The sequence below is a fragment of the Eupeodes corollae genome, chromosome 3 (genome assembly GCF_945859685.1).
Source record: "Eupeodes corollae chromosome 3, idEupCoro1.1, whole genome shotgun sequence".
Taxonomy (NCBI): Eukaryota; Metazoa; Arthropoda; class Insecta; order Diptera; family Syrphidae; genus Eupeodes; species Eupeodes corollae.
This window is the reverse complement of record NC_079149.1, coordinates 51,015,239-51,037,875: the sequence shown is the minus strand read 5'-3', so window position 1 is coordinate 51,037,875 and position 22,637 is coordinate 51,015,239. Positions and strand designations below refer to the sequence as shown.

Genomic DNA, 22,637 nt, shown 5'->3' with positions numbered 1-22,637 from the left:
CGCCAAGCCCTTGACTAACTTAACTAGGGGAGAAAATGCCCAAGTTAAAGCCAACCAGTCAAGGAAAATCCCAATTAAATTAGATGAGTGTGCGCTAAAAGCTTTCAATAATTTAAAAGTACTCCTTACCTCTGCCGAAGTCCTGGCATTCCCCGACTTTAATAAGCCGTTCATTCTCACGACGGACGCTTCAAATATAGCAATTGGTGCAGTTTTGTCGCAAGGTGAAACAGGCAAGGAAAGACCCATTGCCTTCATTTCAAGGTCTTTGAGTGGTAGTGAAGAAAATTACGCCACGAACGAGAAGGAAATGTTGGCGATAGTCTGGGCCTTAGACAACCTCAGGTCTTATCTTTACGGAGCGAAAAAAATCCGAATATTCACCGACCATCAACCGCTGACTTACGCCCTAGGTAACCGCAACTACAATGCGAAATTGAAGCGTTGGAAGTCGAGGATTGAAGAATACAATTGCGAACTGATTTACACGCCCGGTAAATCTAATGTCGTAGCGGATGCACTCTCTAGACTTAATATTGTAAACGACCACTCGACTGTCTCAGCTAAAGCTGAAACAGAATGTGAAGTGAATGCGTTACAGAACACATCTTCAACAGACACAGCTTCCGAACAAAATTTCGCTGATGGTAGATCCGATACTGATACAGCTTTCGAACAGGTTTCCTCCTTAGGATCACAAGATGTCGAATCGGCTTCAACTGTGTCGGCCAGTGGAACAATGCACAGTGCAGAGCAGGATTCAACGGATCTGATTCCTCATGTGGAAGCTCCATTGAATGTTTTCCGAAACCAGATTATTATCAGGGTTTCAGATAATAAACTTGATTCGATGGAGGAACCACATCCCGGTTACATAAGACACTACTTCTCAACTCCGTATCTAGATAACGTTGCCCTAACAGCTGTCCTTAAAGCCAAACTTAGGCCCAATATAGTTAATGGCATTAAAATTCCTGAACTTTGTATGGAACTTCTGCAAAAGGTATATTTGGAAACGTTTTCCAGCTATAAGATTAGGCTGACACAAAGAATTGTTGAAGATGTCACAGACGAGAATCGAGTGTGGGAACTCATTAGTAAGGAACACAAGCGAGCTCATAGAAATGCTCGAGAGAACAAGGAACAGCTCCTTGAAAGATATTACTTCCCGAAAATGAATAGCTTAATAACACGCTATGTAAAGTCCTGTGACATTTGCCTTACAAACAAGTATGATCGACATCCGGCGACCCCTATGTTTCAGCCTACTCCTATTCCCTCTTATCCTTGTGAGATATTGCACATGGATATTATGGAAATCCAGGGTGAAAAGTTTATATCATGTATCGACAAGTTTTCAAAGTTTGCTAAATTATTCCACATTAGGAACAAGTCCTCTCTATATCTAAGGGACAAAGTGATGAAAGTACTTCACTATTTTACAGTCCCCAGGATATTAGTTACAGACAATGAAAAAAGTTTTCTCAGCCCCATAATAATTAACTTTATCAAAATGCTCGACATAAAGATGTACCAAACACCCGTTAATCGTAGCGAGGTTAACGGCCAAGTTGAAAGATTTCATTCAACAGTTCTCGAAATTTTTCGATGTTTGAGAGCCGAGTATAAAGAACTTAAGCTAAGGGAGCTGATACACATATCGGTCGATCGATATAACAATACAATTCACTCGGTCACTGGCAGAAAACCATCTGACATGTTTTTTAACAGAAGTTCCAGAGTAAATTATCAAAAGATGTCAAATTATCGGATAAAAGTAAATCAGGAACTTAGGGAAAAGATAGAAAAAAATCAAAAGGCCAAAAACCAATGGCATAATAAAAAGAAATCTATCCCGAAGAAATACAAAAAAGGTGACGTAGTCTACACATCCTTCAAGAGGATTCAGGGCAAACATAAGCCGCTGTATCGGAAGGAGGTGGTAGCAAAAGATAACAAGGTAACCATTATAACAGACACAGGTAGAAAAATTCACAAATCCCAATTAAAGAATATTTAACTACAAGAACACACACCCGCACAAAGAAAGCACACATCGAAAAAAAAAAAAAAAAAAAAAAAATGTACCCTTGCAATGTAATGTAAAAAGACATAAAATGATAAAATGTAATGAAATAAATACATAAAATGTATAAAATAGTACATTTAATAAAATGACATAGGTAACGAAACCTTAATGTCAAAGCCAAAGCATAGAATAATGAAATGAATAAAATGCAGAAAAATTGTATATTTATTAAATGTATGGCAAAAATCATCATACTAATGAAATACATGCATACATAAAATTGCATAAAAATTGCAAAAAATTATTTATATATAAAAATTTAATTTTTTATAATATATATGTATAAAAAAAAAAAAAAAAAAAAAAAAAAAAAAAAAAAAAAAAAAAGGTCAATGGCACCATGCCTAAACAAAAACCAAACTATATTATCTATATTATTACATAATTAATAACCATTTCTTTTTCAGAATATTAATTTTAATTTTTCCATTTTTTCTAGATATTTTAATAACGATATTACATTATTAATATTTTTAAACTTTTCATGACCTATTTTTTTCCTTATTAAGTTTATATTTAACTGATTTATTTATATTTAACCAATGTAACAAATTTAAAACACAATATAGCTTATTATTCCTAACGGCCGTGCAAGGCTTCACTATCTTCGAGTACCAGTCCCCAATGGTAACAATAAAGGAAGGACCAGGGTGGATTATCGATGGACACTTCAAATTGGTGCATTTGATCCGGTTAGATGAATTTGAAGATCTGCTCAACAAAATGACTTTAGCTGTCCAAGCTGTAATCAAGCAACCTGAAAAGAAAATCGTGGCACGCCATCACCTTACCCAGCTTCACGAACGAATCGATATGCTCAAAGGAAAAATGCATAGAAGGCAAAGGTCGATTAATTGGATTGGTTCTGCGTGGAAATGGTTGGCCGGTAACCCTGACGCAGCAGATTGGGATGAAGTGCTCAAAAACGAGAACAACATAATCGAGAATAATAATCATCAATACAAAATAAACGAGAGGATCCTTAGGATAACAAAGGATATCACCCAAAGGATCAACCAGGTCATTAACAGCACCGTAATCCAAACGTCATCGTCTAATAGGGCTATCCACGAGCAAAACGTTATGGACGAATTATTAGTGGTGAAAGAAGATGTAAACGAAATTGTTCGCGCCTGCCAGATGGCGAGAAGCGGAATCGTAAATACAAATCTCTTGGACCATGAAGAGATCAACAGGCTTATCAGCGAAGTTGAAACTTTACCATATGCTAACGTTGTGGAGGCTTTGCAATTTGGTAAACCATCAGTCTATACCAACGATTCCATCCTACTGTACGTACTATCTATGCCTAAAGTCAGCAGGACTGAGTACAACTTGTTATTGACCAGAGCGTCAATCCTGGGAGGAAAGCAAGTCGACCTACCTTATTCTAAGATTCTAGCAAACCATGAAGATACCTATGGCATAATATCCAACTGCCTTAGTATGGGCAACATGACGACTTGTGATGAAAGCTCTTTAGAAAAATTGGAAGAAGAGGGATGCGTAGTTCGGTTGCTTAAAGGAGGGCACGCTAATTGTGCAATTCGTACCAATACAGCCAGTATTACGGAACTGATCAAGGAAGACACGATATTTGTCACAAACTTCCAAGGAAAATTATATAGCAAGAACATATCAAAGGATCTCTCCGGTACATATTTGATCCAGCTCTACAATGAATCAATTCGACTAAATAACAGAACATTTGTTAGCCTGACGGCAACATCGCTTCAAGCGCTTCCACCAGTTTTAACCAACACATCCTTGAAAGTGAACAAAGTGGACATCGAATACCTTCATGACATGAGCATCAAGAACATCAAGATCCTGAATGGCCTATCATATCGGCTAAACACCTATACTGCTACGGATGTGACGATCCTCCTGATATTGGCAATAGTTGTATGGATGATATGGCGCAAGCTGCACAGGAAGATTGACTTACCAAAGATCCAAATCCTACCACCACCGGTGCTACCTACCCCTAACATCTCATCTTAAAATACTGATCTACGGGACGTAGATTTTCAAAGGGGGAGGAGTTAACACCTCGCGCCAACACGCGCGACTATGATTTGCCAATTCAGCATAACAGCATATTCTCATAAGTTCCCACGATTGGTGGGTATCATATTCTGGACAACGGTGCATTGAGGTGAATGCACCGACACTACGAGTATCAAGGTCGCTGACGCAGCAATCATCGATGCACGCCGTTAGGTGTTATTTTAGGGAATTAGTTTTAAGTTAATCAGTTCAATTGTGAGCCCGGACCTGATTAGTCGTTAAATAAATATATTGTCAAATTTAATAACCGTTTATTTATTCCGTAAGTCGAACCGTTGGGCCAGCCCCTCAGGGGTTGGCGTTCGCTTTTTTTTCATATACGAATCCGCGATTCGTTAATTTACTCATCTCTTTTTTACATTCCTATTGTATTTGTGTGTACTCATTGTTTATTTTCTTTATGTTACCGACATTTCCAAAATACTGAAAATAAGTGATTTAAGTAGAGACTAAATAAAAACCGTAAACTTCTGTTGCCAATTTTCATCGCATAAGATTTGTGAATTGGCGATAAGCTATGCTTTCCACTAAGCTAGTGTGCTGTTTTTAAAGGCTTAACTACATATGTAAGCCGAAAAGTACTTTTGTACAAAAGTAAAAGTATTTGTATTCTCGCTAGGTCAGTGGTTTTGTGAAGAGAATATACAAATTTGTTCTTCAACCAAAATTTAAATCTTATGCATCATTTTTATAAGTTTCCCAGTTCTACTATTTATTTATATCTTATCTTTCAGTTATAGCGACAAGGAAAAATCTGTGAGGGAAAGTTCTAACTACAGTTTTTCTGAAAGTGCATTGTGGGTTATTCATAGATGTTTGCTAAACTTTTTAGGCTATTCATAAATAAATGCAAATCTAAGTTAAGGGCTAAACCTGAATAACTATAAACATAGAAAATGCTGTGTTCAAGTAATTATTATCGCAGCCAAATTTCATAATAAATTTTGTTGGTGTATAAAACAGCTGAAAGACTAATTCATGACAAATAAATGTTACGTTAACACTAAGTTCCACAAAATATCGATTGATACCGCAATTACAGAAGATATGGATATTTTATATTAATATTCCCGGTAAACTGTAGACCTTTATTATTTCCACCTATTATAATTAATTCGATGTTAAATAATTCAATGCAGTATATTGTAGATAAAACAGCAGTTAAGTTATGTTAAGGTATTACTATTGAAATAAACATAACATACATTTATAAAAAACATGTACTTGTTCATAACAAATAAAGTCTAGTCTAAAAAACCTTAAACTTGTTATACACTCTTTCTGAACACATCTTTTCTGGTTTTGGTTGTTAATGCCATCTATCTGTAACTCAAAGAAAGAGAAATGAAAAACAAATTCACCACAATCTTCCGTTTTTACGTTTACCGTAATTCATTGACAAACGAAAATTGTTTGCTAGAATTAATTTGTGAAAACCAGAGAGAGAAAGAAATATCAAATGTCTCGATTCTCTCTGCTCTTCGAGGTGAAAACATGTATACACCGATACGAATTCAACACGCTATAAAAAATGTGAGTAAGAGGTTCCAAAGTGCCTGTCTATACGCGTTGTGCCCACAACGTTGTGACGAGAGTTTGTGGGCAAGAGAGGAGCTGAGTAAAGGGACGGGATGCTCATGACAGAATTTGAATTTTCTGCTTGGGCAGTACAGTTCCTTTCTCATTTCGTTCCGAATTTCTCATTATTTTCTGTTCGTCGATGCGAGAGGTACATTTGTTTTGCTCTTCGACTTTGTACACATAGTATATACATATTCATAAATAACCGTTGAATTTAATTTTGAAAATTTCGGTACTTGAAAAGTAAAAGTGTTTAAATATTTTATTCATGTAAGTATATTTGAACGACAAATGTTAATTCGTTGTTTTGTTTAATAAAATTTAATTATCTTAAATTTTTCTTTTAGAAAAATGTCGATGTGGACGAAAGAACAGACAAAAAGTTTAATTGAAGCATTTGGGGACTACCCCAATTTATACAATGCAAAGCATGGATTGTATACTAATCGAATTGAGCGAGAGAAAAGTTTTCAAGATCTTTTTCAAAGAATCAAAGTTGACAAGCCGAATGTGACTATAAGGGAAATTAAATTAAAATTGAGAACCATAAAGTCTCAATATTGTAAAGAAAAATCCTTGGTGGTTAGGTCAAAGAGAAGTGGAGCAGGAATAGAAGAGGTGTACGTTCCTAAACTATGGTGCTTTGACCAACTGCACTACTTGCACGATTTAAATGACGAAACATGCGGAGTTTCTGTAAGTAAAAAATTGTGTAGAATATAAGTTAGTACGTATGTATGTACATTACATTAATATAACTTCAAATGTTTTCACAGAACATCAGTTCAGATTCCCAGTTCGATGACGTGCCCTCTACTAGTAGGGATAGTTTTAGTTCCTCAACACCTATTAGAAGGGTAAATTAAAAATAGTTTTTCTTTTTGTTTTTAATAAATACTTTTTTTTTTAATTTCTGTAGGCAAAAGGAAAAGAAAACACCCTGACATCTTCGGCAATTGGGACAATGGCTGCTGCAACAACCATATTAAATGAGATGAAAAGCAAACAATCTCGGGAATCAAGGCTGCGTCCATTTTTTAATATGGTTGAAATGGAAATGTTAAGTCTTCCTGAAAAACTGCAGGACGAGACAAAGTGGATTATTTTGGATGTCATAAAGGATGCGCAGTCAAAAAAATATGACAAGGAATACGAAAATCATACCCTTTCGACGATGTTTCAACCAGATCTAGTAGGTGTCAATTTTAATTTTATTTATATGTATATATTTTCATATAATCCATAATCTTTTATTTAGGATCAAGAATTTACTTCCTCAGACGAAACATCGAATCCTAATTTGTTGGAGCAAGCCATGGAAGGTCTTTTTGACGAAGAAAATTGATTTTAAAGTGAAAACAAAGTTTTATTCTTTTTAGTTTCTACTTTTTACTTTTATTATTATTCTTAAGTACTTATAGGCTGAGATATTATTGTTTGTTATTAATTTATTGTCACTAAGAACTAATAGACTGAGATATTATTGTTTGTTATTAATTTATTGTCACTAAGAACTAATAGACTGAGATATTATTGTTTGTTATTAATTTATTGTCACTAAGAACTAATAGACTGAGATATTAATGTTTGTTATTATTAATTTATTATCATTAAGAACTTATAGCCTAAGATAATGAATGTTTAAATAGGAAGTTTAAGAAAAGAGTTAATTTTGTAATGAAAAATGAAAGAAATTAAATTTTAAAAATATTTAAACTTTTTTTATTTTAAATATATTGGTACTGCCATGGTAGTTCGCCTTCATTTTGGAAATAATCCGCAAATGTGTCACGAATAGAGGATGCCAGTTTTTGTGGATTTCTTGCAGTGTTAGGAGCAGTTTCTTGTTGTTCTCCACTTCTTAAAACAGCAGAAGGGAATTCGGAATTTCCGTTTTTTGTCAACAAAAAGTTATGAAGAAGGCAGCATGTTCTGACTATCTCCTGCACTTTTTCAGGTCTTAAGTGAATTTCCGTTTGGAAAACACGAAATCGGTTGGCTAACATTCCGAAGGCGTGCTCAATCGTTTGCCTTGCGTGGCTTAAACGAAAATTAAATATTTTTTTACTTTCTTCCTTGCTGTTGTAGGGATATGGTTTAAGGACATGCTTTTCAAGCGCAAAAGCATCATCACCAATGATAACATAAGGTAATTTTTTGTTGTTACCTATCACTTTATCTGGTGGAAAATACTGATGCGCTTGATCAATAATTCCACGCAAGTCACCTCGGTTGAGCACGCCTGCGTCATTTATTCTGCCATTGCAGCCTATATCTATATATGTAAATTTATAAGTTGCATCACACATGGCCAAAAGTACGATGCTATTGAAACCTTTATAATTATAATAATAGGCACCGTCTGTTTTTGCAGCTCTGAAAGCTATATGCTTTCCATCTAAGGCACCTAGGCATAGAGGAAACTGCCACTTGTTTTCGAAGCTGTTGGCGATTTCTTCCCATTGTCGGACTGTTGATGGGAACTGCAAATATTTTTGAATAGCAATATTTAAAACCTATTTGATTGAATAACAATCTAATCAATACTTACTTCAAGATATTTATTCCTCAAGCCATCGTATATTGCCTTGCAGCAAGCTATCATGACGTTGGAAATATGGGACCGAGATAATCGGGTTTGGAAATCCAAACTTCGAAAAGTTTCCCCCGTAGCCAAAAATCGAAGGACCATCGCTAAAGATTCCTCCGCAGGAATAGCTTCTCGCATAACAGAATTCCTTTTTTGAATTGAGTTCTGCACTATGCTTAAAAGTTCTTTAAAAGAATCCTCGTTCATACGAAGATAACGCCTGTACGCGTCCTTATCTTCTAAGCGTAGTTCGTCATTTAAAAGTTTAAAAGAACTTTTTGTATTCCTGCGGAGCCTCCAAGGTTTTGACCATTCCCTTGTCTTTTTCTTTTTTTTTCCTTTTCTTCATTTAGCAAAAATAAAACATTTGCTGCTGCGCATATTGCAGTTAAACAAATAATTTCATTATTTGTATCCATTTGAATCTATAAAATTCTATATATCTATATTCTATATCTTGTAAAAAGCAGACAAAATCCTGTGTACTGTGTATGTCGGTCTCGGTAGTATATCACCCGCTCAAAATCTCGAACACAAATGTTTCAAGTTCTTCGTTCCACAACACAAAATGGAAAACGGGTCATGAGTAGTCACAACACATGTAGACACATAGTGTTGTGAGCACAACGTTGTGGGCACAACGCGTATAGACAGGCACAAAGGGACGGAGACGAGGAAATTTGGCTCTCTCATTTAGTTTTTTCTCTCTGTGGTAAACAAAAAGACACCAAATGTTATTTGAAGTTGACACTCCTGCTCATTCGGAAAGGAGATCAAAATTCTCAATTAAATGTTTTATCTTAGAACAATTTTGACTTCGAAGCTTACTTGTTTCTCTGCTTTTTGTGAACAGCTGAAAGTTGTTTTTATTTTTTGATAGCTATGTATCTATCTATCTCGTTCAACAAAAATCCACATATGAAAGATAGGGTATATATCTTTCATATGTGGATTTTTGAAAGAGATTGAACGCAGCTAATGACACGAACTACAAATAAATCACTTGACAGCTGACAAATGGCCGCGAGTAAAAAAGGTTTTGCCAGCTTAAAGTTTTATAACTCAAAAAACAAAAAAAAAAAAAAGATGCTACAAGAAAGAACGTTCCAACATATTGATATCCTGGACACGTTTTTTAAATATTTGAACTTTAAAAATGGTGACGACAACCAAAAAGATGGTTTTTTAAAACCATGTTAAAACATAATGTTCTCTTACAATACATTTTTAAGATCAAAAACTCCATATTTTGATTTGCGTTTTTTATGTTTAGAAGGATTTTAGCATTACTGCCTTAGATACAGGTAAAGACTCTCAACAAACGTATGACGATTTTTTGAAAAATAAGTAAGATACTGGACATTTCTAAAACGCAATATTAAAGTAAGGGATTGTAGATTTGATACATGATGTTTTTATTGAAAAAAAACTACTTTATAAATTTACATAGCCTCAAAAAGTCTAATACAATGATTTTTTTGAATTATTAAAAGCTGTTACTCAAAAACCTGACGCGTCACGTGATAGATTGATTTTGACTTCGGATTCGAACTAAAGAATCAGAAACCATACAAAAAGTATGATAAGGTTTCCAACATTTAGTGTAATCGTGTATGGCTATACGAGCTGACGACACAACGATGCTCTTAACGGAGTTTAAAGGGCAACATTAAACAAGAAATCGCGTTAATTTCCTTCAAAAAAAATCAAATAAAACTTAGATTAAACAAATTAACGGCCGCCTCGAAGCATACATTTCATGGTTTAATATTGAAACAATTTGTGTTTATCTCAAACAAAAAAATTCCCTTTTGGAAAGCTTGACATAATAAATTTGACTTGTTCTATTGTACAACAATATCTTTATAAATAAATCACAATAGGATCCATTTGTAAATTAAATTTTCAGGAATTCTATTTTAAATACAAAAGGGATTCATCATGATGATTATTATCTCAAAATATTCAATATTCAATATACATCCATACATTCATGTATGTAGATATTTTATTTATTGGACATATGCATTTAAATTGGAAAGTGCATTTAAAATTTTGATCTATTGTATTTATATCTTTAATCTGCATCTGCACGTGTGATAACTAATGCCACATCCGTTTTTCTTTTAGAGGACTAAAATATAAAATAGACACACCTTCACACACACATACATAAATAATAAATCAAGCACACACAACTAACGGCAAGTTCTCAATATTCAATTTAATTCTGTGGTCATCGAACTTTGCCATAAATTTCACATTTTCTATTTCCGGTGAAATATCTAAATTTTTGATTTATCATCGAGGATTCATCAAGTGGGTTGGCTTGGCTTTGCTTTATTGCGTGATATCCTTTGTACAGACACATACATAAGTTGGTACACAACACACCCATCTAAACCATCGATGACTAAATGACCCAAAACGTTGAATACAAATTTTCACAACAACAAAACAACAACAACAACAACATGATCGAAAATCATGACAATAATAAATCGAAAAATAAATCGATGGTAATTGATAAAACGTCAACCGTTGGGAATTGGGAAATCACTAAGGGCCAATGGGTGGCAGGAGAATTATTGGGAGGATAAAAAGAAATTCCGCATGCAAATATAGTCTGATGTCCTGTAATTGAGAAATCAAAATGTCACCAACAGACATGTGCCAACAGTATGTATTGAAAGGAAAGGGTAAAAAGATAATAACAATAAAAAACAAAATATTTAATATAAAACATACATTATATGTCTTATATTTCGAAAATTATTTTTACCCAAATCATCTAATAGACTCTATTCAAAAAAGTTGTATATCATCAGAACAAATAAAAACGATTTGTTATATTTCGTTAAACAGAAGTGACCCAAGATGGCTTCCCTGTGGAACTCCAGACAGTGCTATAGTAATATTGGAATAATTACTTCTGTTTCTAAGATATCAATAAAACTTTTTCAATGAAACATCTTTTGAATACAAAAGGCTAAAGGCTTAAGTTTCAAAATGAAAATCTGTGAGAAATTAAGAGTATAGAATAAAAAAGTAAGTTAGAAAAATAGAAAATGTTACTATCAATATTATTTAATACCTAATAAAAATAATGATTAAATATTAAAACTTTTAAATTAACACTAAAAATAATGTACAAATTATTAAATTTTGAATGGTATCTTTTAACCCAGTGTTGATCAACCGCATTTTTAAGTACCACAATATTCAACATCAAATCTATACGGTGATTAAACCACACCGAAACGTCAAGTTTTTTCTGCATTTCATTTGATGTTTCTCAATTTTAGACTTACTCAATTCAAACCATGCAAAGATACACCATTAAGAAACGAGTTAAAATTATTCTGAATTATTATGATGATGGGCGTTCAAATCAAAGTACATAAAGTGCATTTCGTGGTTTGTTCTGCCAATATTAATCGTCTAAATGTGGTCACAGCTGGGTCGGTAGAAGATGTGAAAATACCAGTGCCACACAGCCATCCACCTTAACTCGTCGTCCTGACCAACAATTGCAACTCTCACACTCGTCGTTGATGAACATTATGCAATACATAAGGACTTGCACTTACATACTTACAAGGTCTCAAAAATCAAAAACTGAAGCCTCTGAAGTAAGAAATGGCAACAGTGATTTATCAATTTTCGAAGAAAATCATCTTCAATGATGAGGCACATTTTCATCGCAGTGGATTCATCGAATTGAATTGTTTTTGTGAATGATAAATCCAAGGGTGATTGTGGAAAAAACAAAATGAGTCGGGTCAGGGAGTGTCTGTGACTGTTGTTCCCTATCGTGAGATGGGGTCGACCTTTTTACAGACCGAATTGAAAGATATGGATGTTAACGATATGTGGTTTCAACAGGATGCTGCTACTTGCCACACAGTAACGAAACAATGGCTTTTTTGCGCGACAAACTCATTGACCGTGATATTTCACGTAGTGGTGATGTCGCCAAGATTATGTGATTTGACAACGTTCTTCGATCAGCCAGCAAATATTCAAGAGCTAAGGGATAAGATAATTCGACATATAACCTCAATTATTATGCTTCAGCGTCATCGAAAGTTTAGACCATGGGATGGAGGTGTGTCGCCGAAGTCACGGCGGCCATTTTGTCGATATTTTGTTTCATATAGGGTTTTAAAATAAGGGGGGATAGATGTTGTGTGAAGATGTCGTGGCGTTTGCTGTGTGGATCGTAGCGTCTTCCAGATGGAACCACATGTCGTCTAGGTCCATATGGTTCAATTTCGGCCACCTATGGGTACTAGCTTTTTAAGTCCAGCGAAAAAAACAGGGTTGTCTATGGTCATGAACATTGAGCACCTGGGTCAGTTGGATCTTGTACGGGTATAGGCCTAAGTCCCGACGGAAAATTCGCCAAGTTATAGTCTGCAAAAAGCCGAGTTCTTGTACACGGCGAGGAATTGTTATCTTTTCACTTTTACGGACCGCGGCGATGTTCCTGGCCGATCTTGAGTTCCTGATTGTTTACTGAACCGGTCGTCTTAAACTTGGCTACCAAACGTCGAAGAGTTGAAGAACATTCATTTTTATTATAAAGTTTTATCATTTGAACGTGCTGTTTAATAGTGTAATTTGACATTTTACTTTGGCGTAAACAACTAAATAATAAACAAATGATTTGACAGATGTCACCAAAACCAAATGTCCGACATGGGGCGCCAAAAGTAAGTTGTGTTTTATTCACATTTAACTAAACTTTATTACTAATACAAGTACATACTCTTCACTTCAGATAAAAGTAGAATTAAGATGCAATGCGAAAAGAATTTTTACATTTTCTCGAGCCTCTTAAAAGTATCACGGAAAATCTTTTTAAAAAATATAAGGATAATTACACTCTAAAATCTCATTTTTTTTTAACGTTGCTTTGCATACAATTTTTGAGTTCTCTGCACGACCGGCCTTGTAATCTTTTTTATAATTGAAAAACTTAATACAAATATTGTTTTGTTTTTGTAAGCTGACTCGACTTAGTTCACTAATTGTATGGATATAGATATTTTTTTGATATTTAGCAAACTGGTGGTGTCAACAATTATAACGCCATCTGTTGCACGCAAAGATCTACACACATCTTATTAAAATTTTGTTCTGCCAACTGTCAAATTGTTAAACTTGTCAAAAAAACTTTGCTTCATAAGTGATGGAAAATTCGAATCTTCTTTACATTTTATGACAACCTTAGCTGTCAATAATCTGAAGTTTACTTAATGTTATCATTATTGGGAATGTCAGCTGTCAAATTTTTGGTTTAGGGTCTTAAGGTTTTAAAGTACTAAAATGATAGAAAATTTAAAAAGATTTCTATTTTCGGGAAACTTTAAAAAGGTAAATATTACCTATTATTACAAAAACTTAAAAAATTTAATTCCATCCTCTATTTTGGGATGCTTTCAGCTGACAGCTGTCAAATTGTTTTTGTATATAGAATTTTCAACACCTAACTGTAGAATTTAAATCTAGATTTTATGGTAAAGCTTAACCTATACAAAAATTTAATTCTGAATATTACTTTGACGTTAGGTAAAACGGTGTTGAGTTAAAAAACTTCAATAAATGTTTTGATTTGGCTGAACGGAGTTCTAATTTAGGTTTTAGGAAATAAATCAGAAAAATTGTGCATGGGGCTTAACATTAATGTCTTAAATTCATTTAAGTCTTTGTGACCAGTTTTTGACTAGTTGAAATTTTTCTCTGAAGTTAACGATTTCATACATCCTTTGGAAATTTTTGTTCTCAATGTTTTAAAAATGTAATTCGCTAAACACTTGTGATACCCTTGATTTCAGCTGTCATAATGCTTGTGAGTATAGAGTTGCCATAACATTAACATTAATATTTAGCAAACAGAAGGTTTCAACAAATATAACGCCATCTGTTGCACGTGAATTTCTACAACCATAAAGACAATAACCTACGAACGAACCCCTTTTGTTCATCTCTAATTTCATTCAGCTTCAATTTACGAAATGAAAAACATGAAAACAAATTAAATTTACATATTATTTTTAATATTTTAAACTTTATTTCTGTCTGAATTTTGTTGAATTTGTACAGTTTAGGTTTTAATTATTCTGACAAATGTACAATTGTATAAACTTTTATATATTTTATAACGAAATGTTACAGTAGTATCACCATAAGTAAGACAAGAAACATTTTTTAATAAAAACTACATTTTTTAGAAAATTTATTAGCAGAAGAGGTCCAAGACGGCTTCCTTGTGGAACACCAGGAATATTCCTAGAATAAAACTTTTAACTAAACGCTTTGTGCTGTGAATACCGAAACACTTAAATTTTGAGATGTCAAATATTGAATTTATCTTTTAAATGTTAAATCTTTAAAACTAAAATTATCTTGCCAAATATATTGTAAAGCTTTGCCAAATCAGACAATTGAATAATTTTGTCATATAAATCGAAAAACCATTCATTTGGGACATTTGTGTTTTTTTTTCTCTTCCTCTCTCTACGCATATTTCTTTTCAATTTAGAACCACGAAACAGAATCAGTTCTCATTATAAGCTTTTATGGACGGGAATTTGTGGTGTGCGGCCACGGCTCGACTACCTCCCATGGGAATCTAACCTCAGTCAAAACTACTTTCAACTGACACATCCGTACGAATGTATACTTACATACATTTATAAAATTGTACTTGTTCTCATGTCTAAAAATCCCGGCGACAATGTCCAGTCCATGCATTTTCCACTCGAACGGATGTAAATTACATTCAACTAGAAAATAGACGGGAATCCAGGACATATCGGACTCCTAATAGGTCGAACAGCTATGGGTAATTTGCCTGTCAGTGATTTTGCAGTCACTATCACGTTGTGAGTGTACTTCACCTCCTGACCAGAGAGTAATACTTTGGTGACACTCTTCATTACATTTTCAATGGTCTATCTGTATAAATGTACATCTATTCGCACAATGTACATTGCGGTAGGTATAGACAGAGGTACCTCTGTACCACTGATGGAGAAGAACTTAACCCAGGTCAAGATGTTTCAGGTTAAACAGAATGACATCAAATAACCCCTAAGAGATGGTACCAAGGACTGGGAGAAATTTCAATGTTCGAGTTCGTGTTACACTTAGATATCTCGGTCTCGGACACACGAGACATGCGATTCAGTTTGGTCTTCGGTGTGCTTAAGTATCCAGCCAAGCCAGAGACATTTAGGACTAAATTATCCGAATGGAATACACGTTATACGAGGAGGAGGTTTATAGGTTCTGTTGAGATGCGGTTGCGATTGAATCAATAATTATAATTACACGCTTGGCTAGGAGCGATTAGCATAATATAGCAAACGGATTTGCGGATGCGGAAAGGATAACAAGATAAATGTTATTGGCTAATGGATGGCGATGTTGAGAAGCACAATTACGGTGTGGACATAATTATCGACTGTATTTATTCCATACGCAAATACACATACGAGTCGAGTATGGTTAGTCCTAGCTGAGTAACTAAGGATGTCAGTGAGGGTGTTAGTGTGAGTTTGAGTGTGTGATGCTACAGGATCTTGTTCAATAAAATATGACATCGGTCCTGGGTAATCAGTATTGATTAATGTCGGACTATAAGGATATACGAATGACTACATTAACTCTACAGAAGATAACATGATTCAATTGGTACGAAGGAATAAATGTCAAAGCTAATGTTTCATTGCTAAACTAAATCAATATGAGTTATGTGTGGCATATGCACACACGTATAGATTATTTGGGGGAAAAAAGGGGTTGGTATTATGGGAAAGGTCTAAGTTATGTTTATTTACAAATCAGATTGAAATTTCAACATTAATATTGCATAAGTTTCTGTGGATGCTGTAAATATTCTTCGATTCCATATCCTTTTGAAAAGAAGGAAACCACAAGAAATATTATCTTTTTAGGAAAATAAATTATGAACAGAGAATTTACATAGTTGCTGCGTCCCTTCAAAAAATGTTATCTCTTAGGATACGTAAAGCTTCTTGAAGTGTAAGCACTTCTCACTTTTCTCTTCTTCAAGAATATTTTTTATTTTGAAGATCAAGAAGCAATTTGTCAAATTTTTGAAGTCATGTTGTTTTCAATTATGAGACTTCCAATAAAAATAAATAAATTGGGTAACGCAACAGTCCGTTCAAAACTAGAACCTAGTGAAATTCAACTCTCAACCAATCCTGTGTGCGATTACTGTTGTCAGGGATGAAGGGGACCTTAAGTTTTAAGCCGAATCCGAACGGCAAAATTGAAAAAACAAAAAAATTGGCAATTCTTCACAAGAGGCAGTACCCGTAAAATACTCGTAAAAGAAGCACAGGCAGTGATCGAACCCAAGACCTCTGGCATGACCTGACTACTTACATCATATTTTAAAAATAAAACATAATCCATTTGATATATTTAAAAACTTTTATATCGCCTCGAAGTACAATCGAAATATTTAGTCATGGAATTCACTTGTAGAATTGCAGAGGTCGAATCGTTTAAACAAATGTTTGATGGATAGGTTCCTATTACGGCCGAAACAATAGCTATTTCGCGTTCAATGTAGACTCTGAGTTTTTCCAACTTGTTTTGTTTGCGAGCAAGTCACTAATACATGACACGATATTACTGTCCATTCACAGTAACGCGACGATCGTTACCGTCGACAAAAAAATAAGGCCCAATAACGCCGGTGCCATATATAAACTGCACCAAGAAAATATTTTTTGTGGACCAAACGGTGCTTCATGAAGCACATGGGGATTTCCCCAGAGCCCAATGGTTCATCGGCTTCAACACTCGAGATAGCTTGATCTTGAATGAGTGTAAACAAAGGTAATTATGCAGAATGTATAATGTAGTCTGAACGAATTTTTTAGAACGCCGTAAAATTGACTGATTTGCATCGTTTGCTAAGTATGCCTGAACGTCAGCGATATTTACGAAACTTCAACAACCAATTGTCTCAGTGACACGGCAACATCACAAAATAGATACAAAGGTACACTATTTTGCACTAAACTTTTTTATTGCTCTTAAAATTGTGGTCACCAACTCTGAATTTCGGTAGAAAATGTTATTAAATTGAAAACGTTGCTCGTTCGGTTACCTTACCTTTAAATACTTTACTTAAATTGACAGTTCGATTAATGACAATTAAAACAAATCTAACGTTTTCAATAACCTTAAACTTCTCATGAATTTTGTTCTGCCAACTGTCAAATTGTTAAACTTGCCAAAAAAAACTTTGCTTCATAATTGATGGAAAATTCAAATCTTGTTAACGTTTTATAACAACCCTATCTGTCAATAATCAGACAGTTTTCTTTATATTATCATTATTGGGAATGTCAGCTGGCAAATTTTTGGTTAAGGGTCTAAAGATTTGTAAGTACTAAAATGATAGAAAATTTAAAAAACTGTCTTTTTTACCAAAACACTTTAAAATGCAGATATTACTTTTTCAATTGTGTATTTATTGCCAAAACTTAACTCAACAAAAATGGCGGCGAATTTAATTCCTGTCTCTATTTTGGGATGCCTTCAGCTGACAGCTGTCAAATTGTTTGTATATAAAATTTAAACTTTATTGTAGAATTTAAATCTTTATTTTATTGTTACCTAAAATTGCAAGCCTCGGGTTGCCAAAGCTTTACTCTACAGAAAATTATAATTCTGCATATTACTTGGACGTTAAGTAAAAAAGTGTTAAGTTAAAAAATTGCACCTAAGGTTTTGATTTGGCTAAACGGAATTTATTTCTCTAACGAATTTTGTTCCCTTACTAATTAAGTCTAGCAAAAGTGCTCTAATATAGTCATCAAGAAATAAATAAAAAAAATTGCACATGGGGTTTAATATTAATGTCTTAAATTCATTTAAATATCGCCGATAGAATTTTTTTTCCTCAATATTTTAAAAATGTAATTCCCGTAACACTTTTGATATCCTTGATTTCTGCTGTTATATTGCTTAAAAGTATAATGTTCAAATAACAACAAACTACAAACAAATATGATGTTATTAAACCCTTAAATGTCAGTTGTAAATTTGTTTACTTAAAGTTCCTTTTTGTTAGTTACAAAAATGTGGGAAGTTCATATATTCCCAAATTGGAGTCACTTTAAACTTTCAGAAGTCAAAAGTAAGGCAATTATGATAAAAACATGTCGTTGTTTATTAACAGTTTCTTAAAGACTGTTTCACAAATGCAAGGTGTCAAATTCTAATTGTGGTTCAATGTTCTAACACTCTTAACTTCAACTGTTTAACCTTGAACTATCAGAAATCGTTTAACTATAAGAAAGGCATTCAAAAGTCTAAAAACAGCAACAAATGTCCGATAGATACATTTCGAAATATCAGCAGATGCCATTTCAGTACCTCTTGATATCAAATTTAAATGTTCTCTAATTTTTGATACTGCCGAAACTGTAAACTGTTTAGATACTTTGTTAAAATTTTGGGATACCCTATCAAGAAGATTTATTTATTTTTGTATTTGTACACTTGATTTTAAGGGAAAATTGTCTAAAGAAAGGAGTCATAACCTTGCAATACCAATATCCAATAATCGATCCTTTTTAAAACACCGCTAAGAAAAAAAAAAAAAACAATTTTCTTTTTCTAAAAAATAGACGCCTTTGAGTAGATAACTACTTTGAGAGCTTTGAGAGTCTGTTGGCTTACAATTAATCAAATGCAAAAACAAAGCGGTTTTTCTGGATGTAATGACTCTTATTTTTATAACCAACTTCCGAAAATTCCCCAAACTCTATTATGTGAAAGGAAGTTGCAATAATTTCAAATAAAATGCACAGCAGACATCCAAAACTAAAACAAAGACAAAAAATGCATCAACTTCCATGGTCTTGCCCTAAGTATTAACCTTAACCTTTAGTTCTTTGCTTCCCTCTATGCAGCGTCTATAACATACATCTAACTTCCTATATCTACACTATTGTTCCTTCTTCGTCTGTCCATTGAGCACATTAAAAATAACCATTTGATTTCCATTTTCTATTCTCGTTGAATGGTAATAGTTTTTGCCAAACTGAAAAAAAACGAACTTTAGCGTTTTTACCTAGCTTCCTTGGAACAAATAGCAAGAAGTTATGCAAGTCCCGTTCGAATAAGTTCCGTAAACGTAATTTCGATAGAAGCAAGAAAGAAATATAAAACGCGCAATGAACACTTGTAAGCGACTATAATTCAATTTAATAGTAACCCCCGCATCCACCACCATCCTTAAGCAAGAAACAGAAAGCAGACCCTTTACGACAGCGAACATGGACGAGAATCCAAGAAAAAAGGATATTCTGGAACTTCTTATTCAGCAAGGCGACTCTTCTTTCATTCTTGGTGTGACACAATCATCTTTTGGAAAATGGCTCTTCTTTTTTATATGATTGTCCTTTTGCTAACGGCGATGATCAGGTGTGGCTAGAAGCGGAACTGCATTTGGTTTTTGCCAAAAGACAGAAGCATCCAGCATCCTTGAATGTTCAAACCTACCTCCACCGTAAAAGGCATTTCTATGAAGGGCATTAGAATTATTTGCGACAAAGAGATACGGTAATCGTTGGTCGTCCGTCGACGGCCATAATCATTTTCCCCACCTGAGTCGGTATATAGAGTAGAGATTATAGGGAAACTATCGTGGTCGTCTTTTGCGTCCTTAGAGTCGTAATTGCGCCATTAACAGTTCGCATAAATTTCATGTTGTCTTCTTCCTATGGGTTCTGGTGGTATAAAGGATAAGACATTCTTGTGCGAATCCGAATTTAAACATACCGATTTAAGGATTGCTTTGTCTGGTGATATGGTGATGGTAAGTGTGCTGACGCTCCAGCTGTGGAATAGTTTATATCTCTCTTTCAATGGCCACCCTATATAAAGCTCGTGGATTGTTGAGGGTTTTTTGGATGCGAAGCGCGTTTAAAACTTAACTGCAAATTGAGTTCCATATGTCAATCACTCAAACAACCAAAGCAGATCTATATGTGTATCATTAATGTTGGTTCGTTAGATTCCCTTTTCTGATTTCTGGAGTAGATATATCTATCATGTCGTATGCTGCCAACGAACGTTGCCTTTGCCGCCGCTATCCACCGCCTTCTTCGTCGTCGTCACGTTGATCCACCCAACTGAACCATCTCATTGCCTTGCCGCCGAAAAAAGGATTCGAGTCAAGTTGAGTTCTCATGTCAAACGAATTGAAAGCATTAACATTTTCAACACGTACTTGGGAGTAGAGCCTAGGCTCTGTTGTCGAAATCAATGATTTTGCCAAGTTCATGACCGCAATCATAATCAGAACTTAGTCGTTGTCGTTCTCATCGCCGTCTACGTCGTCGTTGTCGTTGTTGCCATCGTCGTATGGTCCTTATATAGTCCTTTTTGACAGAGCAGTGATTTTGATTCGATTTAACTGATGCGGGGTTGTTATAGAAGTGATGGTTGATGATGGTGTGCTTACCACTGCTGCTTGGAACTTGTTTAACATACCCTACGAGGACGACAACGAACATAAAGGGAAATTATTTTTTTTGTTCGTGTTCTTTATAAAGGACTACGAGTATATATTAGAGTTAGAAAGGATTTTGTGGATTTGAATAGTTGGGTACTTTTGGGAAGTGTGGCATATTAACTCCACCACAATTGTGATGGATAAATATACATGTGTGAATTATCTGTACTATGGCGGTATTTGAATATTTTCAATTTTAATTTTAGAAAGCGGATGTACGGGAGTGGTTGAGTGGGTAGTTGAAATTACTCTCGGAAATTATTTTCAATTTCAGGATTCTGAGAATTTTGGAGTTCAATTAAATTTGCACGTTTTAGAACTGCTTATATGAAGATGTAAAACATGTTTATAGAAATGATTTAAAAATTATAAATAATGAAATATTTTAGATAAAAGCAGCATTTTGGTTTTTGGAAATATATCTTAGAAGCCTGTGAGAAAGTTAGTCATTTACAGCATTACTTAGTGGTATCAATTTAGCAATTATAAAAAAAAAACAAAAATGAGAAGCTATCGGGCTTCGGGAAATCAAATTATGATATTGTAGAATGTTACAAAATTGAATACAATATTTGTTTAATATGCTAAATATATTATTTTTCCCTTTATATTTGAAATTGATAATAATATAGTCTTTAATATTTTCTATTAAGATATATTCAAGAAGTTAAATAGGTTTAGTTGTATTATTAGTTGAACTTTGATTTTTGTTATAAACACTGACGTAAAATTTTTAAAATGTTAAAACCATTTTTAGCAACTTATTAAGCTCAAAAGATTATTTAGATTATCATAAATGATTTAAAAATCTTGCAGCAGGTTTTGTCAATTTTACTTCAAAGAGTTGATTTGTGTGGTTTTTATAATTCGTGAATAATTCCTGAAAAAAAATGAAAAATTGTTTTGTTTTAAATTAAGGAAATGTTTTCGGAAGAGGAAGATTTCAAAATACTTGAAGACTCCACTTTGTGCAAAAAGGTGGGATGTTTTACGTCCTGAGCAAATCCCTTCGAATAATGGAGAATTTCGCTCAAGGTTAAAGTTTGACAAGCTAACATTTCGGCTCTTGGTCGAAAATCTAAACACCTAAGACCGCATTACAAATCGAAGACTTACTTTTCACCGGAATTACTACAAATTTTTTTTAGGAGAAATATCCTTTAGGCTGATTTTGGTATTGTTAAGTAAACTTCTAAATGGAATATGAGGTTTTACCTACGAAAACTAATCTTATAAAAATGGAATGGTCAAATCCTCAGTTGAAAATTTTAATTAATAGGTACGTTTAAGTGCCAGTGTTTTTAATAAAAATGAATTAGTTACTTGCGAAAAGAAATGTTTAAAATTTTGGAGTAGCCTATAGACTGCCAAATATTTAGCATAATTGTACTTAGTAAAATGTTAAGCAATTGACCATAGCTTCATTAAAATTTTGCTCCACTGTCTTTAAATTTTACAAAATCTTTATTTGGCAATATACATATTTCTTTGTTCTAAAGAAATTTTAATCAATAATCAATTTTTAGTATTTCTTTTCTTTAGGTTTTATTGCAATGCCAATTGGATTTTTTTTATATCTAATAAAATATTAATAACAACGTTATATACACATTGAAAAAAGTTAATATCTTTCTTAGGTGTCAAGATTCTTGAGTCAACAAATATTTTATAAAGCTTTTCTAAAAAATAAACTTTACTTTTACCGACAATGTCTTGCATTAGATACAATAATT

General features: G+C 33.8%; 2 protein-coding genes across 3 annotated transcripts; one reads left to right on the top strand and one right to left on the bottom strand.

Annotated features, from left to right (window-relative positions):
• The first annotated feature begins 5,720 nt into the window (after positions 1–5,720).
• Positions 5,721–7,202, top strand: LOC129951307 (uncharacterized). 2 transcript variants are annotated; one of them, XM_056063399.1, is made up of 5 exons: positions 5,721–6,010; positions 6,088–6,436; positions 6,517–6,597; positions 6,660–6,932; positions 6,999–7,200. In XM_056063399.1, exons 2-5 carry the CDS (start codon positions 6,092–6,094, stop codon positions 7,083–7,085), a joined length of 786 nt encoding a protein of 261 aa, XP_055919374.1. In that variant the 5' UTR covers positions 5,721–6,010; positions 6,088–6,091; the 3' UTR covers positions 7,086–7,200. The 2 variants fall into 2 exon arrangements, with proteins under 2 accessions (XP_055919374.1, XP_055919375.1); XM_056063400.1 differs by having other exon boundaries at positions 5,721–6,436; positions 6,999–7,202.
• A 21-nt stretch (positions 7,203–7,223) lies between these two features.
• On the bottom strand, positions 7,224–8,979 carry LOC129951306 (putative nuclease HARBI1). Its single transcript, XM_056063398.1, has 2 exons — positions 8,292–8,979; positions 7,224–8,223 (listed from the first exon to the last, which is right to left on the bottom strand). The coding sequence occupies exons 1-2, from the start codon at positions 8,535–8,537 to the stop codon at positions 7,468–7,470; spliced, it is 1,002 nt and encodes a 333-aa protein (XP_055919373.1). The 5' UTR covers positions 8,538–8,979; the 3' UTR covers positions 7,224–7,467.
• Between the last annotated feature and the right edge of the window lie 13,658 nt (positions 8,980–22,637).

Excerpts from the sequence above, each read along its gene's own strand:
- LOC129951307 (XM_056063400.1), top strand. The coding sequence starts at position 6,092 with ATGTCGATGTGGACGAAAGAACAGACAAAAAGTTTAATTGAAGCATTT. Across the intron at positions 6,437-6,516 it reads ACGAAACATGCGGAGTTTCT|AACATCAGTTCAGATTCCCA; the intron begins GTAAGTAAAAAA and ends ATGTTTTCACAG. Across the intron at positions 6,598-6,659 it reads CCTCAACACCTATTAGAAGG|GCAAAAGGAAAAGAAAACAC; the intron begins GTAAATTAAAAA and ends TAATTTCTGTAG.
- LOC129951306 (XM_056063398.1), bottom strand. The coding sequence starts at position 8,537 with ATGAACGAGGATTCTTTTAAAGAACTTTTAAGCATAGTGCAGAACTCA. Across the intron at positions 8,224-8,291 it reads TGAGGAATAAATATCTTGAA|TTCCCATCAACAGTCCGACA; the intron begins GTAAGTATTGAT and ends AAATATTTGCAG.